This window comes from Heterocephalus glaber, unplaced genomic scaffold (assembly GCF_053883595.1).
Source record: "Heterocephalus glaber isolate CG9 unplaced genomic scaffold, H.glaber_assembly_v1.0 deba00001504, whole genome shotgun sequence".
NCBI lineage: Eukaryota > Metazoa > Chordata > Mammalia > Rodentia > Bathyergidae > Heterocephalus > Heterocephalus glaber.
In genome coordinates, this window is record NW_028258324.1 from 1024837 (window position 1) to 1046464 (window position 21628).

The window sequence follows — 21628 nt, forward strand, 5'->3', positions numbered from 1 at the left end:
ATAATTTGTCTATATATTTACATTTACCAAAAAAATGTATGCTTTCTTATGATGTGACTGGTTAGCATTCTTCAATTTCAACTTCAAGAACTTCCTTCCTTTAACATTTCTCGTAAGGTGGGTTTGGTGGATTTTGTTTGTGAATGTCTTTATCTTTCTTTCATTATTTATGGGCAGTTTTGCTAGGTATAGTACTCTTCATTGACATTATTTCTTTCAATGATTTGAATATATCATCCTACTTATTTATGGTCTGCAAGATTTCTATTAAGATTTTATGATAGTCTAGCAAAGATTCTTTTTACATGAAAAGTCTTGCTGGTCTCAAAACTTTCTCTTCATTTTGGTTGTTTTTTTGAAAATTTGACTATAACTTATTTTGATGTGGATTCCTTGGGTTCAACTTATTTGGGATATTTTTGGCCTCCTGGGTCTGGACACATAGTTATTTCCCTAACTTTGGAAAGTTTTTGGCCTCTGTTTCTTTGAATATGCTTTCTGCCTTCTTCTCTGTCTTGTTTCCCTCTTACCTTTATAGAGCATATACTGGCATGCTCTGTGGTGTGCCATGAATCCTTCAAGCCTCTTCTCTCTTTTTCACTGTTGTTTCTTTGCTCCCATAATTGTTTTATTTCCAGTGACCTGTCTTCTAGTTCACTGATCTCTTTTTCTGCCTGATACAATCTGCTTTTGGTTCTCTAGTGAATTTTTCAGTTCAGCCCCAAGATTTATATTTACTCTTTTAAAATTATTTTCTATTTCTTTGTAGAAATTTTTACTTGTGCTTTGTTCTCTTGATCTTGTGGATACTTTTACAGTGAGTTATTTTGAATCCTTTGTGACATATTTCTCCAGTCCATTACAGCTGGTTTGTTTTGATCTTCTCTTTGGAATAATTTTGCTGTTTCTTCATTTTCTTTGAGTCTTTGGGTAGTATCTGCACAAGAGAGAAAACAGTGACCTCTTGCAGTTTTCACAGGCTGGCTTGTAGGAGAGGAGACCCTCATCATTCAGTCCAGGCAGAGACTTGGGGGCGCTGCACGTCCTCATGCAAGCCTAGCGCATTCCTTTGTTCTTAGTGCTCCCAGGCCTTGAGAGTACACCACTGTGCTGTAGGCTGAAGTCAGTCTCTCAGGCAGCCTTGGAAAGTTTGAACAGTCTGACTGTGTTCCTCTGCAGGGAGAATCTGGGACCTGGGCATTTGCCCACTCACATTGTGCTGATGTGGTTGACTGGTGGGAATGGGAACTACTGTTAGCTTCAGCCATGGCCTGTCCTCACTGTTTTTCAGATGGCCAGTGTATGCAGGGTCCCTCTAGTGTGCCAAGAGAGGAGAGACAGAAACAAGTCCTCTGACAGCCCCCATCCAAATCTGGGTACTGACCATGAAGTCCTGCTCTTTTCCTCCCCTGGAGACTCTGGGAGTGGATATTCTTCCCTTGTTTGCTCAGGGGTGAACCAGGGGGATGGGCTATGGAAATGCCAGGCATAACTGCTGCCTCCAATTTCATTGCTCCAGGTAGGTAGACTGCCAGGTTCTGCCAGCATCCCTAAAATGAAAGACAACAGCCAGTCTTCTGGGCATCCCCAGAAACGTTGAGGTGTTAGACTTGCAGTCTGGCTCTTCCTTCCAAAGGAGAAACAAGGAACAGCACTGTAGGTGACAAGTCTCTAAGAAAATGTCCCCTGTTTTTCTACTGGCTTTGGATGTGGTGGTTTTGTGCTCATCCAGAGTACAAGGCCTTCCCCCCTAGTTCCTGAATTTCTCACAAAGGGAATTTGCCTGATTTTGTTGATGACTCATTGTGCTCATGGGAGGAAGGAGAGGTGAAGGCTTTCTATTCTGCCATTTGCTGATGTCACTCCCATTTTTCTAATGTTTTTGTGGATGTTGTTTTTATATTTCTCCTTATACTGTTTAACAAAAAGGGGGTTAAGTTAATCACTGGACAGAAAACTCCCCAGCTTCTCACCCAATTCTGCTTATCTCAGGCATCTTTCTCCTTCCAGCACCAAAGTTTCTTTCTTTAAAGATTGCATATGCCCCTGAAGAATGTCCCAGTGTCACCCCCAGAGGAACTCAATGTTTTGTTCTTTCAAGGTCCTGGCTGCAGACACAGCCATTCATTGCATTAAAGCCCACTTCTCAGAGTGTGAAGGTGTAGAATATGATCTCTAACTTTAATCTTTAAAATTAAAACACTCATTTTGGCATATTTGAATAATCTAGGGTGTTTACATAAACCTCCAGTTGTACTCTGAAGGATCAGTAAGAAATTAGTTATTTTTCCTCCCAGTAAAATCCATTCCTTTCTCTGGGTTTTTCCCAAGGAATTTCCATCAGTTGTAATTTCTTTTTCAGGCATGATCTGGGAACAATCTCCAAATCAGTACTTTTTGGTGTGTTTTCTGCTTTCTTCCTGCAGCTTCTGTGAAGAGACAAATTTATTAATCCTGGATTCTTTACTGTCATTTTTGTTTCTGTTCATTTTCACTCATGTGGGAGTTTAGGGTGGGATTGTGAGAGCTTATGGGTACTTGGGTGCCATTATTAGCAAAGTTGAAAAGCAACTAGAGCAGTGATTTGGAAGAGGGTCAGAGTTTTGAAAAACAGCACAATAATAATTGGATGTCAGCAAAACTATATTGGATTTTTCTACATAGAATATAGAATTCTTTCTTGCAAATGGGCTTGAAAATACAATAATATATTTTATTATTTGAGAACTATTACCTGGAGATGGAGGGAAAACAAGCTTCAAGATGGTCATATTTTGGACAAAATTGGGGAAGCAAATGAGAAACCAGAAATTTAGAGCAAAAATACTTATCTCTTTGGTTTTCTCTTTTCTTAGTAGATTTTTTATTTTAATATCCATACAAAAGGAAAACAAACAAAGAAACAAAAACCTCCAAAGAGATGATTCCTTTGATGTTGAAAAATCAAGTGATGTGATTTTGAAAATGCTAATAAGGAACAGGGCTTCCAAATTTTTGTGACATAAGGGGTAGTAGTACTTAAATTTCTTTTGAACCTTTATATTAGCAGGCTAAATGACCGCATTGTGTTAAAGTATCTGCAAATAGCAATGCATGAATGACATTAAACATGACTGAGCTAGGTGCTTCAGTATTGAAGCTACACAGGCTAACTCTTATACAGGGGCTCCATTAGAGCTGAATCTGAATAATTTTTTCACTTCCTTTCTTTTCCATTCTTTCCTTCTTTCTTCCTTTGGTCTTTCTTTTCTCCCTTTCATTTCTATTTTATTTTATTAAACTTTTATGCATCAAGGTGTACATAACATCACCAGAAAAAACAATAACCATTTTAATCAAAATAATAGCGTCTATCATCCATCAAACTTCTGCTGCATGCTGAGTACTGTGCTATATGCTTTACGTATATTTTCACTTAGTCCTATGAGATGCCTTCATTATACCCTTCTTCAGATGAAGAAATTGAGACACAGCAAGGCTAAGTAATGTGTTTAAAGTCACACAATAAGCAGAGTAGCCATGAATTTGGAGAGATCATCTTTTAAAGGTACAGTGATGATATCCTGAATATAGCTAATGTGTATATTTCGAGTACAGCTAACATTTTGATCACCATACTAAACTGCTTAGAATCATGTGGGAAGATTGAAATGCAGCACATGCAAGAAGAATCCTAAAAAAGAAAGAGGAATCAGTATGGAGCAGTAACACATCTTCTCTGTGTGAATTGAGTGAGCCACCTGGGCTTTCAGAGATGAGTTTGGAACCTGTGAAGTGAGGAAGTGATTCAGATGGTCTTTATGTGCCTTTTCTGTGTCTGAGTCACTCTATAGTTTTATGTAAGTAGCCCAGCATTTACACATCTCTTTTTTAGATAGTCTCTGTCCGGCTTGCCTAGGGCGTTCATTCATCCCACTGGCGTTTGCAGGGAATGGGGAAGGGTACATTACCAGGTCCTCTGCCATGGGTCCTGGCCTGTGAGCCACCACAGCACAAGGTGAATTCAAGAATAGACAGAAACGAGACTTAGAGTGGAGAAGTTGACTCTTGGGTCCTGGTCAGTGCTGCTGATGGCAGCAAAGACAAAAGCTCCCAAGTGCAACCAGTATTTATTGAATACAATTGTGGGACTGAATAGGGAGCCGGGTATGCTTTGAAGGCATCTAGTGAAATACTGCTGAACACCTGGCTTGATGGTGCCAGGCAGGGCTGTTAGGGAGTAAGCACTGATTATCTTGCTTGGATAGAACAAACTGGTACTGGGACCAGGTACAAATAGCATGCAACCCATCGGGTCAGTGAGAAACCATAATTCAAGGGAAAGGATTTTAGTTGGGGTCACGCTGACCTCTGGTGCACATAACTCAGCAGAGCCCTGACACTTCACAGACCAGGGCCTGAGTTTCCATGGCAGCCATTGAGGGAGAAGGTATACTCACCCAGTCCACCATCTGACATGCCCATTTGAGTCACCTAGGGCTTAAGTTTGACTCCTGATATAAAACAATATAGCCAAATTGTGGAAAGCAAGAAGCAGGTGCCACTTATAGCCCACTAATGCTGGGCATTCATCAGTGCCTAGGGTGCAGCAGGCCTTCTTCCAAGAGCCAGGAGTAATCAGAGAGCACCAAGGGGAAGATGAGGTATTGGCATATGGATCCTGGCCGAGGATGACGTGGCCTCCAGCTTTCACCCTCAGTCGTTTCAGCTGGATCATGCTGGTGCCTGTGCAGCCTGGACAGTTAAGGGGCCAAGGCAGAAGCAGGGCGATCAGTTGGAAGAGTTGCCAGGGAGAGCACTTCCAGCCTTGGAGTGATGTTAAGCCATGGGAGAAAAGATAGGGAGATAATTCTGTGTATATTTTGAGTACAGGGAACAGACTTTGTTGATGTGTTGGATGTAGAGTAAGAGAGAAATACGTCCAGACGTTGTCAAGATATTTGGCCTAAATTGCAGAAAGGATGGATATTATTTACTGAGATAAGAAAAGACCACCTTTGAGGGATGAGATTAAAAATTCCACTTTTCAGCTGTTAACTTGCAACACCCATTTAGACATTAACTGGAGATATTCATTGGGTATGGCAGGAAGATATCTGGGATGGAAAATAAACTTTAAAATTGTTGCCATGAAGGTATGTTTAAAGATAGCAGATTTGGATTTCCTCAGAGGTGAGGAAAAACCAGCAAAGGAGAATGAGCAAAGGGGCGTCAATTATATTAGAATCCTGTACCACCAGCTCCTGAGAAGGAGATAGGAACAGGTCTCTTCCTGTCCAGTGGTCTTCCTTGGCACACGCAAACACACTCACATTTCAGCATGTGCGTTCTTCAGGGTTCCAATAAGGCAAGAAACACTTGGACTAACCAATGTATTAAGAGAAGAGGTTGATTTTGGCCCTCAGGTTTGAAGGACTTGCTCTGTGGTTGGATGGCCTTGGGGCAGCAGACATCATTGTGGAACTTGTGGAGGAGGAAGCTGCTCACCTCATGGTGGTGGCTGGGAAGCAAAGACAGGACACTGGCATCCCATAGTCCCCTGTGACAACACATCTCTCATGACCTTCAGCCTCCTACAGAGCTCCGCCCACCTCCAAACAGGGCCCTGAGCTGAGGACCGAGTCTTTGACAACCAGGTCTTTGGGGACACTTATCCAAACCACAGCAGCATTGAGTTCTTTGTTTCCTTGAAAGGAGAATGGAAAAGGGAAGCTCTGAGTGAAGCCCAAGCCTATGGTTGGCACAGTCCTCTTGGCTGAGAGACAGGCTCAACTTGCTGTATCCTCACCCCCCAGACACATCCTGGCAGCCAGGACAAGGTAACAAGGACAGCATGAGATTCAACTTCCCTTTCTGCTTTTCTGTAGAAAATGTCATTTGATGTAAAACAAATGGGAATCCTCAATTAGAATACATCTCCAAATATGACATTTCTTCAAAGGCACCATGAATTTTCATTTCCTTCCTTGAGATAGTTGGCAGGGTAAGAAGAAGTTAACTTGAAAAATATGAACTTTCTTCCTAGCCTTTTGGCTTACAAAGATGTAAAGTGAGGGAACCCATATGGGGAAGAGGACTGGAAGCCAGAGTTGAATATTAAACCCTTCTGCTCTGTGCCTCAGGTGAGGGAGAATTTTATGTTTTGCTGTGACCACTTCTCTCTTCTGTGCACTTCCGCTTCCTTTTTAGTCAGATATGTGTGAGGAAAGATGGATGTGTAGTCATTTGTTTTCCCTCCCTTTGCTCCTTGTTAACCCTGTGGGACTTCTGTTTCAAAGTGTGTCCTCTGCCTTTAGGTCTGTGACACAGAGTTTTGCTGTCTGTCTAGTGCAGGGGCTAGAAATACTGTGAGGTTACAATCATTGCAGTGACTATGACGAAAAGCACTAGCAGTAATAATTGTAGTGTTGATTGTCATTAGGGTTGACTGCAGAATAAAGGCTCTGAGCCAGTGCCATTTACAGAACCATTAAATAAATTTATAGTGAGCATTGCTGGAGTAATGAGTGACAGATTATGAAAAAGAGACCTAATATATCCGTTCTGAAGAATTCGGTTCCAAAGACATGAGAGAACCTCTTCTGAAGTATTAGAATCCTATAAAGAAAGACAAAGGAATCACACCGTGTTTAATCAAAGCATCCAGCAAATTGAGAAAGTTTTCATACTGGACTAGTTCGTTAGGTTATCTACTAAATTACTGCCCTCTAGCATACCCCAAAGGAGCCTGCTACATCTGATCTGACTGAGAGACCTGACAAGATGATCTCTTCTCCTCTAACTGATCATATGATCTAAGACACATCCTTGCTTCTGGTCCTTCCTGCGAGAGTTTCTTGTTTAATTGGCTTTTAGAGTCTTTGGCATTTAGTGCCCCACGCTGAGACTGAACTCTGTTCCCACTTGGGTCTGTCTACCTTTGGGATTGTGTGTGCCTGCCAAATGAGAAGATCTCATTTTCCAGTGAAATTATGTAGCACCATCTTGCTCCCAGGGGAGGCTCTGGTTGGAAAAGTGGGAAGGAAAAGATCACTTTAGGATCAAGAATTTTCCTGATTGCTACATGTCTCAAGACATGTCATGCCCTTTTCAAAAGAGAAACACACACACACACACACACATCACCACACACACCTAGGTAAGGACTAATCATTCTTTTGTCACTGGGTTAACTTTCCTTCTTCCCGATACACATCTCCAGATAATAAAAGGGTAGATTGTTCCCTCCACCATCAAGTCTCATGATAAGCAGAAAAATGTGCTGCCTTATAATTGTTGTGTTTTCAGAAATTGTGTCCTTGATGGATACTAGATGAGAAGCAATAGAAATTCCAGGTGTAGTCCAAAAGGGAGAACACAGACAAGCTTCTCATTTCCAGGAAAGAGGGAGGAGGGACCTCATCTGCGTTTCTGTTTTGTTCTGTTTACATGGCAATATGTATGATTTATTTTTCTTTCGAGCTGCAAGTTCCATGGAGAGATCACTGGACATTTTCTGCCTGGTGGCATGGAAAGGTTTTAAATCCAAATATTGCTGGGCACACTTATGAGCTTGGTTCTTTGGCAGTGGCATGAGCTCTGTGAGTGATCAGAACAGAACTGGCAGCAGTCTTGCTGGCGTGTATTTGTGCTGGGTAGATGGACTAAGACTGATCAAATTGCTGCAGCCAGCAGCTGCTGGTTAGTTTGTCTTTTGGAATTAAACTTGGTGTGGTGTTTATTAAATGTTTAGATACATTTAAAGAGGCACAGCCACTCAGGGAATTAGCACTGCTTAGACTACAAAGCCAAATCCCTTGTATCTAAAGCCAAGTACACTTTGCTGAGCAGGAAAAGCTTCCTGGAGTGAGCACACAGGAGCTGCCTTGGGATCTTGTTGCCTCTTGAATTCGTCTCTTTGCCCTCAGTGCCCTTTCCTGGGCTGGTGTCACTCTTGTCTGCAAGGCTCAGGTTGTCCTCATTTTCTCCAGGGCCCCTCTTCTTCCTACTCATCCCAGTCTGCGGTGCCCTTGCTGATGAATAGAGAGAATGCTTTCCAGCTTAGAGTGTTCTACAGCACTGTTTCATTCCACCCACAAGAACTATCTTCAGCTCTCTCTGCCTGGCTTTTACTCAGCCTACCGACATTTGAGGTGTTCCACCCCACCCTAACCCCGGTGCCCAGATCCTCAGCTGCCCATTTCTGGCTCCTTCTGTTCAGTTGCACCTGCCCCACACCCAATGCCGCACGAGACCCCTGACATCACGCCCTTGCTCCGGACATTCCCCGTAAGTAAACTGCTTGCTTACTGCCTCCTACAGTCTGTGTCTTCAGGAAATTGTCTTTGATTAAGGAAGCACCTTTCATACTTACACAAGATTTCTTCTAAGTTTGCCAAGATAGGCCAGGTTATAGACTCATGTGCTGGGGACCCTACTGTCTTAGGCACTCTGGAAGAAACTTCCATGGGTAATTTATGTACACATCTCCACAGCTCTTTAAAGTTGGGGTTATCATCTCCATATTACAGACTAGCAAACTGAGGCTTTAGTTAGGTTGATTAAGTTTAAGTAGCTTGATTCAAACAGTGAAAGATAGAACCAAAATATAAACACTAATTTCCTCCCTCTGAATCCCGGGTTCTTTCCACTGGTTCCCTCAGTACTGCACCTGATTACATGGTGCCTGTGGTGGTCTTTATGGTTGATTACTTGTTATTGTTTCTGATTTATTCTACTGCCCCAATTAAGATGGATAGGTAGGGTGTTCTTTGTGTATTTGATGTATTCCTGTACCTCTTACCAGTCTCTGGGAATAGAAAACCCTCCACAGTGGAAGTTGAGCTATGAAGTTATTTGTCAAATAACCCAGGTTTTTGCCTCTGACACACGGATACAATTATTTTTGAAAGAAACATCAGTCCCCCTGATGAGTCCCACTGATGTCTGGCATGCATCAGCTGTCAGCCAGCGTGGTTAGCAAGTCACCACCAAAACCTGGTCAGCCAGTTCCTCTGTGACATTCTGCCATCTACTGTGTATGTGGGTTCTATCTCAATAGAATCAGCCAACTGTAAACTGGAAATACCCCAGTGGAATTCCTCCTGTGCCAACATCCACAGACCATTCTGGCTATCATTTCTTGACAACACAGTGTAATGACTACTTACACAGCATTTCTGTACTCTAGGTCACAAGTTATCTAGAGATTAGACTTACAGTGCACAGGAGGATGTGTGTAGGTTCTGTGCAAAGACTACCTCACCTTACACAAGGGGGAGGATCATCCTCAGATTCAGGCATCTGGAAGGGTCCTGGGACCAAATCCCCTGGATCCAGAAGGATGACTGTACTGGATCCTGGCGTCACCGATGTGCAGCCTGGAGATCATCCAGTGTCCCCTGTGGGTCTCCTCTGTGGTTCTCTCCCTGTGGTCTGTGCGATTGTATGCACCTGTTTCCTAGTGCTAGGACATTCAGAGACCATGGCCATCACAGAAGTGTTGTTTAGTGCTACTGTGATGCAATGTGCTGTGGCAAACCCAGTTTGGATGCCTCCAAAGTGAATGCTGTGTGGTTTTTCTGAGTGCTATACAGTGGTCACACAAGCTGCTGCTTATTGTGGATGTGGGCAGTTTAACCTGGGCTGCAGCCAGCTTTTTAGTTGTTGTCTCTGATGTGGGCATATGTCAGTTCTCAATCAATCAACAAACAAGACTGCTAATGATTATTTCTGTACAGTCAGCAATTGTAATTATTAACCCTCTTATTCGTGAGTGGTGGGACAATGGTTACATATCACTGTCCTTAGTTAGGACGTGGGACAGTCAAGGCTCTAAAAGGTAGGCAAGGGAGTCAGTGTGGAGCAATAGAAGGCATCTGTGGGCCAGAAGAGAGGAGATGAGTGTGACTTCTGGACATACAGGTTGAGTTCAGTTGACAGATGCTGGCTCGGCTGCTGGTCCCAAGAGCGCCAGAGGGATGTGGCTGGCAGTGTGGGCCCAGGGCAGGGCTGCCACCCCCAGACATATAACCCTGGGAGGTGGCCTCCTCTCTGCGTGGTGCTGTGCTGTCTACAAGCTGGAGGCTCAGATGGTGTTCACCTCAGAAGGCTGTGTGGTCAGCGAGCAGGCTGGTGTGTGAGCAGCGAGTGGATCGCATGGGGACTCTGTCCCTGCCCCATGTGTGCACGCTCATGGGGTAGAAATTAGCAGCAGCAACAACACCAGCAGCCAGCAGACTTCTTCCTCTAGCAGGGTTCTGATAACAGTCATAAAAAGAAAGCCCTCCTACCTGTCACACCCAAGCACTGCTTGTTAAATGACACCGACATTTCGGAGAGGTGGTTTGCACAGATATTAACTAGATATGAAACATCCCCACCCAGATCCTCGTTATCCAATCTTGAGACCTGTTCTGTAGCCATGAAAGTTTGGCTTTTATCTCAGAGTGAGGAGAGGGAGAGATGGGAAATTGAAGTGTGGTCTGCAGAAAAGCCATGATAAGAATGGGGCTCAGTTCTGAGTAAGTGTGCAAAGTGAGTTGACAGATCCAACTCTCTTTTTTCTTCCAGCCCCCACCACACAGCCGAAGCGGAAAGGCCACTTCTCCCGCTGCCCCAAGCAGTACAAGCATTACTGCATCAAGGGCAGATGTCGCCTGGTGGTGGCTGAGCAGACACCCTCCTGCATGTAAGTGAGCTTGACAGCCTGCTGAGAGGTGGTGCCCTCCGGGGTGGGCCTCGGAAAGCCTGAGCTCACCACGCCATCTGTCCACAGGGCTCTGCCTAACTCTGCCCTTGGCCTCTTGTCCAGGGCCTGGTCCAAGTTGCTTATGGAGAGGCTGACGCACACTTTTCCGAAACACAAGCGTGGGAGCTGGATCCATGTCCAGGCTGGGCCGTCCTCACTGCCTTGGCAAGCGAAGCTGATTCTGTCCAGGGTTAGGATGCTTTTCAGCTTCAATAATTGCCTGGGTGGTTCCCATGGAAACACATTCTCCTGGCAGCATTAGGAGGCTGGTCCTTAATGTAAATATGGAGGAGCTGCTGCCAAAGTAAAAGCTACTCTTGCAAGTGTCAGCCATGTGCAAAGATGCCAGCTTTGTTTGTAAGCAGAGTCTAGCACAGTGGGAACCAGGAGAAGGTTCTCCTTCCAGCTTTTCACAGAGTGAAGGCCCAAGTTTAATTTTACTCAGGCACACACAGCTTTAGCATCTGTTTAGCATTCCTTTTCTGATAAAGAGATGTCCTCTAACGTGCTGCTGAGACCTTTTGTCAGAGGAACAAGGGGATTCCTTGGATCTGAAATTCACAGAATGGTTATGTTCTTCCATATATTCTCCAATTTACATTTTTTCCATTAAGATCTGAGTGATTCCAAATCCTTTTTTGTGGGAACTTGAAAGGTCATAGGCTTCTTCAAATTTTAATTATATAAAGTTCATTTTGCAAAAGAAATATGCAAGGATAATTCTTTGAAGAGGATAAGAATTGCTGAATTATTACTGTAAAACAGGTAGGAAAGTGTGTGTGTGTGCACGCATGCGCGTGTGCTCGTGTGCGTGTTAAGAAAGGTAGAGTTTTAAAAAATTTCATTTAATTATTTACTGTGTTTAAAATATGAGTGCCCTCACATGTGTAAATACCGAATAGTTTCTCTGGTGTGAGAAACTGAAAGTGTAAATAAGGACTAAATGTATAATAGGTCATGTGAAATAGGAAGAAAAGGGGCAAAGGGAAGGAAGTGGGAGGGCTAGGGGAAAGGATAGAAGGGAATGGGATTAATATGAGAAAATGGAAAAATAGGAACAAAATCTTTGTAAATAGGGAGGACTGGAGGGGTTGAAGGGAGGGCTGGGCAAGGGTGAAAAATAAGAACCAACAGAGACTATGTAAAGGTGGAAATTTCCAATGATGGATGTCATTATATTGTATACCTAAAATGTACCAATGATTAGAATGAATAATCGATAATGTAAAATAGGAAGAAAAGGTCCAAAGGGGTAGGGGTAGTGGGAGGGCAGGGGAAAGGAAAGAAGGGGAAGGAAAAATGATGAGAAATGGAAAAAATGGAAATAAAGTCTTTGTAAATAGGGAAGGGTGGAGGGGATGAAAGGAGGGCTAGGAATGGGAAAAAAATAAGAACCAAGATGCGTTATATAAAGGTACAATTCCCCATGAGAAATGTAATTGTGCTGTATACCTACAAAGTACCAATAAAAGAATTTAATACAAAAATACAAAAATAAAAAAATAATTAAAAAAATAAAATATGAGTGCCCTTTTACCCAGAGCATCTCTGTAACTGATCCATATGCTCACCCATTTATTGTTCTTTAAGATCACTGCTTTTGGAAAGAAAACCACAGTGTATGATCTGCCTGCCACAGGTGTGACCTGACACTTGTCCTGTGCCCTGGGAAGTTAAAGCTCACTTCTGGGGTTTCCACCATTCCTCTGATCCCGGCTTAACTTTCCAGCCGCACCTCTCAAATGTTCCTCTAAAACTCTCCACTTCTTTACTGGTTTTTTGTGGGAGCTCCTCTCACAGCTGGGAGCTTTTCCCATTGATGGTTTAAGATGTGGACCGACACCAGCTCCTCCAGGACTCACATTGAGTCCTCCTCGAGCGCTTCCTCCAGGTGCTGAGGTGGGTGCCCCTGCTTTGCCATCTGCTCCCACTTGTAGACAGCGGGCATCCACCGGAGTGAGGCTGTTGGTTTCTTTGAAGGTCCGCTCTGACTGTGTTTCTAGTGGGCTGGGCTCGTGCTTATTCCTGTTTGTGTCCCATTTGTGAGTACAATGCCAAGTTTAACAGCCTTCATTAGAGCTGGGAGCATTGTCCCTGCAGCAGAATTATACAGAACCAATGCTGGTGGCATGACATAAAGGTCCAGGTACTGATTCTAGAGTCAAGAGACCTAAAGTCAGGCTTTGCCTTCATCCACCATACGAGGTGGTAGCCATGGGTCAGTTGTCTTTCCTACATCTGTTCAATCATCTATAAAAGGAGAAAATAATACTCTACTTTCCTCTCGAGACTTGACGATTAAGCCAAATAATAAAAGCAACACAACTTGTATATAATGATCCAAAAGAGAGCAAGCATTTTAGGACTATACCCTTGGGAAGAGTGGCAGGTATAATAGCACCCAGGCCTGGCCTTTCAGGTGGCTTGCTTTTGTACGAAACTCAGGCCAAACTCTTTGCTATCGGTGATAGTGCCATCTTGGGAAAACAAAAATGTCCCCTTTACTTGGGATCACAGGAGTTTATGGACTCCTTTTTTACACACATGCGCACTAAATGTGTTTCAGAGAGTTCATATCCTCTATTAGTCTTGTCAGTACCTTTTTGGAAAGTGTGTCACCTGTTTTTAGATATGTAATTTTTAATAATTTATACACAACAGTTCATTTACATTTCATTGAGCCAGACGCCCGTGCTGGAATCCCTGCCCCACTCACTCCGCTCCTCAGCACTGCAGTCTTTTCACCTGCTATCTGAGGTCCACACAAGCACCTCTCTCGAAGGCTGCTGTCACAGTCCCGTTGATATCTACACATTTTGATTATTTCAGGAGAGTGATTGCAAAGCCTAATTTTGAAGTTTCTCAAGAGTCATGGAATCCTCCAAAGTTGTATTCACTTTCACTTTACCAGACATCATTCAGTAAGGTACTTATTCAATAGTCTACTTACCATTCAGTGAGTGTGGCGCTTGCTTCCTGTCTCCTCCTCCTCCTCCCTATGGAGAGGCACTCCCTGATCATGGGCAACAGCTGACAGTCTCACGGTTTGTGGAAGAGTGAATGTCCTGAGAGTCACCATAACTATGTGAGAATCTGTCTCTCTGGCAGGACTTCCTGGTTATAGCCTATAGGAACTGTGGCTTACTGAGCAACTCAACCAAACCACAGTTCAGCCACTGAACCAGGGAGCAAAATTGGGAAAACATTCCAAAAGCTCAGCCAGGAATTGGGCTCTTCATGGGCAAAGCTGTTGTTTAAAAATGCCATATTTATTGCATTTGTTAAAGAAATATTTATGCTGATTGGAAGAGAATATGTATTTGTAAGATTTAAATACATTCTTAAAACAAGTTTTGAAAACATCTTCCTACATGCAATTAAAAATGATCCTCCCACAATTTCAATTCTGTGAACAACAGACTTTTTATATTTCCAGATATTCGTAAGCTCCCTCCCTGTATTCTGACCTTGGAATGAAGGTACCTAGTTATCATGCTGCAAGCAGTTCTGTCTTGTGTGTCCTGGGGTCCTTTTGTGACAGATAGCATTGAGCATCTTCTGTCTTTGTTTCATTGCAGTTCACCTTTCAATTGATGATTGTTATTGAGGTTTTGTTCATTTTGGTTTTGAAGCACTGCTCTGCTACAATGTTGCCCTTAAAGGATTTCTTTACTTGAGAAATATGAGCTTTGTGGAAATTAACTGCCATGGCTCTTGTCAAGCATAGCTATAGAACAGCCTGGCCAGGAATACTTTCTTGGAGAAAAATGAGGCCACACAGAAATCTTTTCAAGTTGCAGAATGTAATCTTTCTGACATTGAGGTAATTATGCATATAGCTAGTTTTATGCATCTGAAGAGACAAGGGAAAATATCAACACAAGGGTGCTGATGTTACAAAAGACAGGTTGGTTCAAAGGTCCTCAGGAAAATCTTTAGGTATCTCTGAAGCTTCTGCTGCAATTCTGATGCTGTTATGGGTCGTCCACAGAACATCAAGCTGTTACCTCTTCTAGCATTGCTCAGATGGGTTCCAGGGTGGTGGGACAGATTGACAACTGGAACGCAGGTCTAGGACACCAGCTGCTGTTCTCCTAAGGTTATAGGGAAGTGGTGACTCCACTTACAGAGCTGGTTGATTCTGGTTACTCCCTTTTGAAAGGGCCAGAGGATGAATACAAGTAGGCCATGAGAAGCCAGTGGAGAGAGCAGCTAACTGATCTAGAGATGCAGATGGAGAAGGGCTAGTACAGGACCTGAGTTGTTCTGAGGGGATGTGGTTGGTGAAAGGGTGAATGCATGAGTAAGAAAGAACATTACCTAATCCAGGACCTCCCAAGCAGAAGCATGAAAGTGGAATGGGAGAGGGATTCTGTAGGATATTTATGGGACTTTCTATTTTGGTCACTGGGCTATGAGCTCTCATATACATTACTGTGTTTGATTATATGAAACAATGTAATTTTTGTTTGCTTACTTTTTGGTGGTACAGAGGATTGAGTCCAGGCTTCACACTTGCTAGACAAGTGTTCTACCACTGAGGTGCATCCCAGCCCCAAGCAATGTCATTTTAAAATTATTTATAAAAGCGAGTGGGCATGCTGAAATTGTGCACATTGGCCTATGATGAAATGGGAAATCCTGGGGATTTCTGAATTCCTTGTCAGGGAGGTTTTTAAGCACTGGGGATGTGTGGAGGGACATTTTCATCCCCTTCTGTTCAAAACAAGGATTACAGTTCCAACACATATTTTAGTAATCTGTCACTATCCTGGCTTTATTTATATTAGATACATTAATAACATCCAAGTGATGGCAGGGCATCAGCAAAGCAAAGAAAGAAAAGTTGCTAATGAGTGGGGAAAGCTTTGCTGAGCAAAGGACCTGTGTTCCGCATCCATGTCAGGAAGTCTTTCAAAATGAGGTGGAGTTTCATAGAAGTCTCGAGTTTTTACCTTGCTGCCTTTGCTTGCTTTTGTTTTACAGCTGTGATGAGGGTTACACTGGAGCCCGGTGTGAGAGAGTTGACCTGTTCTACCTGCGAGGAGACAGAGGACAGATTTTGGTGATCTGTTTAATAGCAGTGATGGTCATTTTTATCATTCTAGTCATCAGTGTCTGCACATGCTGTCAGTAAGTACTTTTAAACTTAGTTTTCAGTAAATTTGAGAAATAGTGTGTTGCTTATTGCTTTTTTCCTACCTTCTCTTTCCCTTTTGCTTTGATTTGAATAAATCCACATTTTGAGATTTGTTATCATTATTGAGGTATTTATAATAAAACACATAAAAAGCAATTTTTATCATCTTAAATTATTATTTAAAACAAAACTTGTATAAATATTTCAGTTATAGCTAATCATTTTGTCCTAAAGTCAGGTCCATTTTGTGTTTGTTACTAGGCTAACTAGGACTTTCATTTTCTAAAATGTGCTATGACACAATACCATTGAAAAAACAAACATTTGTTTCTAGGTTGGCCACATTAAATAATTTTATGTGCAAATGGTGGTCACAGCATCCTCCCTTAGTTCTTGTTACATACCACAATATTGGGAGCCGGAAATGCCTTGGTTTTTCTTTGAGGCAGAGTGGCATGGCACACTTCTCAATGAAGCCAATTTCTTTAACACCTGTTCTTTAATCACAGCAGAGCCACCCTACAGTATGCGGAAAAACCACCTGACTAGAGTCTGCCTTCCTGACATGAAGAGCCAGCCCAGGCTCTGTTGTGTTTTCTTTTTCGGGGCTGTCTGCCCTCACCACTCCTGTTAATGCAGTACTTGAAACAGGAGCTGGAGCAGTCAGGCAAGGGGATATGTGCAGGAAGTAAAAGGGTATGTGCAAAAAGGGGAGAAGTTAAACTAGCCTTCTTGGCAGACAATGCAGTCCTTCCTTTACAAAAAAACCCAAAAAGCTCCTCAAAGACTATAAGAACTAATAAATTCAGCAAAGTAGCAGAATACAAAATCAATACACAGAAATCAATAGCGTTCCTATACACCAACAGCAACTCCACCAAGAAAGAAATCAGGAAAATAATCTCATTCACAATAGCTTTAAAAAATTAAATACCAAGGAATTAACCTAACCAAAGAAGTGAAAGACCTCTACAATCAAAACCTTTGTACAGCACTCTGAAAAAAAGATTGACAAGAACATTGGGAAATAGAGCTACAGTGTTCCCTGTTCCTGTATAGGCAGAACCAATATTGTCAAAATAGGCATTTTACCAAAAATTTTATTTATATATATATATATATATATATATATATATATATATGTCTATTGCAGTTCCAATCAAAATACCAAGAGCATTCTTCACAGAACTAGAAAAATTGTCCTAAGATTATATAGAACCAGAAGAAACTCAGAATAACAAATTCCTGAGTAACAAGAGCAAAGCAGGAAGTATCACAGTCCTGGACTTGAAGTTATATTACAAAGCTATAGTGTGATAGAAACAGCATGGTCCTGCCACAAAAATAGGCATGTGGATGAATGGAGCAGAACAGAGGGCTCAGAAACAACCCCAGGCACATTCAGCCTCTGGTCTTTGACAAAGGGGCCAAAAACATACACTGAAGAGAGGGCCTGTTTGGTCCAGCTTCCTAAACAATTGCATCTACTTCTGCGCTGTGGCCCATACCAACAGAGGGTGCCTGGAAATTCCTTTCTTCACAGTGTCCTGGGCATCAAAACACAAGCATGAACATGTCTTTGATTCCTGGATCAGCTCTGCCATTGTGTCTCTGAGACTTGGCACAAATTTCTCAACATCTGGGAACTTTAATTGCATTTTGTGTAAAACCAAAGCATTAGACCAGCTAATCTATAGGATCCCTTCTAACTATAAAATTGAAAAATATTTTTGATTTTACATACTTTATGGTGGTAGGAAATACTTATAATGCCCGATTTGAGGCAGAGGATGAGTGGGCTGTACCGAAAAATGGGCTATTTGGTAACACTAACTTCTAACGGCACTTCCAGGAAACTGGAAAACAGTGCAGAATACAGTATTTAACCACTTTGATAGATTCAAGTATGTAGAAGCTTAATTAATATATCCAGAGGCTGCTGTCACTTTATTTTTAATGCTTGTTACAATTTTTACAGTTTTTTCTTTACACTCTGAATAATGCTCCTTGTTCTACTTTGTAAAATGACGTTTCCTGGAAACTTGTCTTGTGCCCTAACTAATTTCCATCAACCATTAGCTGCATAGTCTTCCTGTTAGATAACGCTTCTCTACCCACACTGTTGCCTGCTGTAGCTATCATCTGAGCCTAGAAAAAGAGATGTGTTAAAGGAGAGCTCAAAATATTTAAGCAAAAATGAACTTACGCATTTTTAACAGTCTAGAAATAAGATCACAGGCTTTCCTGTTGAATAATTTTATATTTGCTTGAATTAACAGGCCCAGATTAATTTCTGACATGTTATTTTCTAAGTCCTCTTCAGAAACATCGTGAAGAAAGGAAGAAAGAAGAAGAAAGGGAAGCTTTGGGTAAAGATACGACTCCTCTAAATGAAGGCGTTGAAGAAACTAATATTGCTTGACAGTAAGTGTGGTGGACTTGGCAGATAGGAAACTGTCCAAGTGACCTCTAAGTAGTGAGATGGTCTAATAACCTCCGGCAGGAATTTGGTTAAGTTTTAAAACATTTAAAAATAAATTGGTGGCTTTTTCAGAGAACTGTAGCCCAAACAAAGGACTTTGTCATATGTTTCTTTTGCACATAATCTGCATGTCACATGTTTCTTCTGCATGCATTCTACTTTTTCATGGGGGTTGTGGTTATTTTGTTTCTTTCATTCTCATTTGAGGGGCTAGAGGCCAGGTATTTTCACTTACACTCACTAAGCATTTACTATGTGCTGAGTGTTGTTTCAGTGTCATCTCAGTCAGGGTCCCAGCAGGGGTCACGAGTCCTCTCAGGTCATCCATGGAAGAGATTTTGGTTGCCCATGGGCAGCCTAAGGGAACTTTGGGGAGCTTGAAACTCTCAGCAGCAATGACAAGGAGCTGTTGTCCCTCCTGTGCCTCGGCCATTGGGGTAATTTTCACCTGGCACTCTGAGGAGCTCGGGATAGGAGCCTGCCAGGCAGGAGGCAGAGCTGTGGCAGGAATAGGCACCACTGGAGCCTGTGCAGAGACAGAGGAGGAAATAGTGAAACATCCCTAGCTCTCCTTGCCAACCTTCAGACCTCTTAGCAGGTGCCTCCAATAGTAAGCCCAACCAGAATCCGAAGGCACAGAGCAGGTGATGTGATCTACAGCAGTCAGCACACTGGAGACAAAGTGGGATAGATGGGACAGGGTGCAGAGTAGCAGGACCAAGCAGCACAGCATTGGTGGTGGTCACACTGAGTCCAGCTCAGACTGGCTCTGAGTCGGAGCAGCATGAAGGCTCCTGTGAGTGGCAGCTCAGAGGTGAAGCAGGCTTCCAGCCTGGTCAGACCAGATGCGCACTGAAGTGGATGACTTTTCTCTTTCTGTTCACTGTTCAAATGGCCAATAGCAATTGGGCCTCATGCTCCCTGTGCACAGCCAGCATGATGGAGCTGTGGCCCACAGCAGTCTCTGTAGTACCATCTCCTGCCTCCAGCAGCCAAGAGCTTCCTAGGTACAATACTGTATATGCCCATGGAGGAATTATAGTGTGCTCCTTCCTTGTTACAAAGAAACACTAATGCTGACTCTGGATTTTTACTACCACTATTATTGCTATATAGTATATTTCTTTTAAGTGATCGCTCTTACCTTTTCACCCACAGGCCATGAAGTTTCCTCCCGGCTGGTCCAAGCTACACACTGCCTTGCTCATTTGAAAACAGAAGGAACACGTCTCAGGAAAACAACTTGTAGAAATGAACTTTAAATACTGTACTTCTTATTTTTAACTTTGTGTTGTTTACTGTCATTTTTTACTACTACTACTAATAATTTAATTATAGTCTAGCAATTGGGAAAAAGCACCTCATTAGGTAGCAACAACAACAAAACAGGACGTTTCAGTAAATTTCCACTTAGGTTTTGTCACCAGGATTATTAGTCAAGTAAAAAAGAAAAGTGGCAAGGAGTTTAGATCTTAGGAAATTAATTATCAATAAAGCTACTGTTTTCACATGCTATGTGCTAAGGGTTTGAAATATATTATTTCATTTGGTCCTCTTGGCAATCTGTGAGAAAGGTATTATGATTCTCATTTCCCAGATTGGGAGAGGCCCAAAGAAGATACATAACCTAGCCTAGCTCTAAAGAGTTAGGAATCGGCAGGGCTAGGATTAAGACTAAGTCTATCCCTTTTTGAAGTTGGTGCTCTTCATTAGCCTCTTTGTTCATTTGGGTTGGCGTCACCTAAGCCAACAGCATAAGCCAGGATTTCTGTTGCCCCTTGTGCTCCTCACTGTCAAGGCCATATTCCTGCAAGGACACAAGGTGCAGAGTCCCAGCCAGGGTGGGTGTGATCATTGTTCCTTTCATAGAGTTGACATTTCTTACCTTTCTTTGCTTCACTATGAAGTCTCAGTAACTCAAATGAATTCTTGCATTACCAAAGCAAACAGAACTGTTCCATAACTAGAGTAATGAATAAAGCTGGGTAAGCAAATGCTTGGCATTTCTTAAGTCCTGCTGAAGTACTAATGCTCAGCTTAATACTTCTAAGTACTTAAATGACTGCCCGGGAAGAGACTGTCCATGTTGGTGACAGCATCCGAGGCCTCAGGCAGACCCCGGTTGTGACCATTTCTGGTCTTTCTTCACAATAGCACACAGCGTTGGTCTCAGGTGAGGTTGGGGGCACCAATATCATGACCACAGCATCCATTACTTGATCAATTCTGCCAGACGCTCCTTCAGCCTCATGGCCTTTTTAGTAAAGACTGTGTTAACCCTGAAAAGGTGAAATCTGGATTTAGCCAATATTCCATAGAATGCCTGACTTTACATTGATTAGATGAGTCACTTACAAAAACGAGTGAAAGATGTCCCCAAATTGCTGCAATCTGTGACCATCAGCCAAGCAAAATATTCATCAGAATCTTTGTAATGTGGGTTCCATAGCCAACATGAAGCAGAGTGTTCACACCAAAGCCCAGCCATGCATCCTTTTGTCGCATGCGCAGTGTTTGAGTGAGCCTGCTCTGAGTGCTCACATGTGACGCAGAAAAGCTCAGCTACCAGTTAGGGCACAGTCGCACAACTGGTGATGTTCAACATTGATTATTTTTCCTTCAGACTTAATGGTCATCATTGAAGCAGTATTGTACTCAACTTATTAGTGTCATTTTTGCTTTATTTCCGGTCTCCTGTGGGATCCTTTTGCCCCTTAGCTCCTCAGTCTTCTTTGATACTGAAGGGCTTGAGAGAAATGCCCCCTTGGAGCATTTAGAAACACTAAGCAATCCAGGAATGTTTCTTTGCTGGACTGAGGCTGGTTGACCAATGAAATCTCTCAGGCCAGTTCAGGCTTGGGAAAATTGTTTAGATTATAAAATTTTAATGATGCCTTCTGAAATTCTGATATCAAGAAAGAATTTCAAGCACTTTCATGTCTTTTGAAAATGTGTTTTATAATTGTTTTTTGCATACATTAAAAGACTGGTTATGTAAACTATCAATATTATATAATAAAATAAATTTATTTTTAAAACAAAGCAAATATGTTTTTACTTAGGCATTTTCTATTGGTACCATTAATTAATAATAGAAAAAATTTGAACATTATTGCTTTAAAAACATACTTTATAGAAAACATTCACAAATACATTTGGAATGGTCCATTCTGATTGCATTTTCCTTAAACACGAAAGCCCTGGGAAGCCTGGTACCCACCCTCTGGTGTGTCTGCGGGTCCCTGGGATGTATGGTTGAGCTCTACCTCCAGCTGCA

The 21628-nt window shown here is 42.4% G+C and overlaps 1 protein-coding gene across 1 annotated transcript in view; it reads left to right on the plus strand.

Moving 5' to 3' along the window:
* Positions 1-19640, plus strand: part of Btc (betacellulin) — a 55187-nt gene extending 35547 nt beyond the window's left edge. The window contains exons 3-6 of the mRNA XM_004833908.4: positions 10552-10669; positions 15716-15862; positions 18183-18293; positions 19510-19640. Coding sequence (XP_004833965.1) covers positions 10552-10669; positions 15716-15862; positions 18183-18291 — 374 coding nt within the window. The 3' untranslated portion in view covers positions 18292-18293; positions 19510-19640. The remainder of the gene's footprint in view (positions 1-10551; positions 10670-15715; positions 15863-18182; positions 18294-19509) is intronic.
* The last annotated feature ends 1988 nt before the right edge of the window (positions 19641-21628 follow it).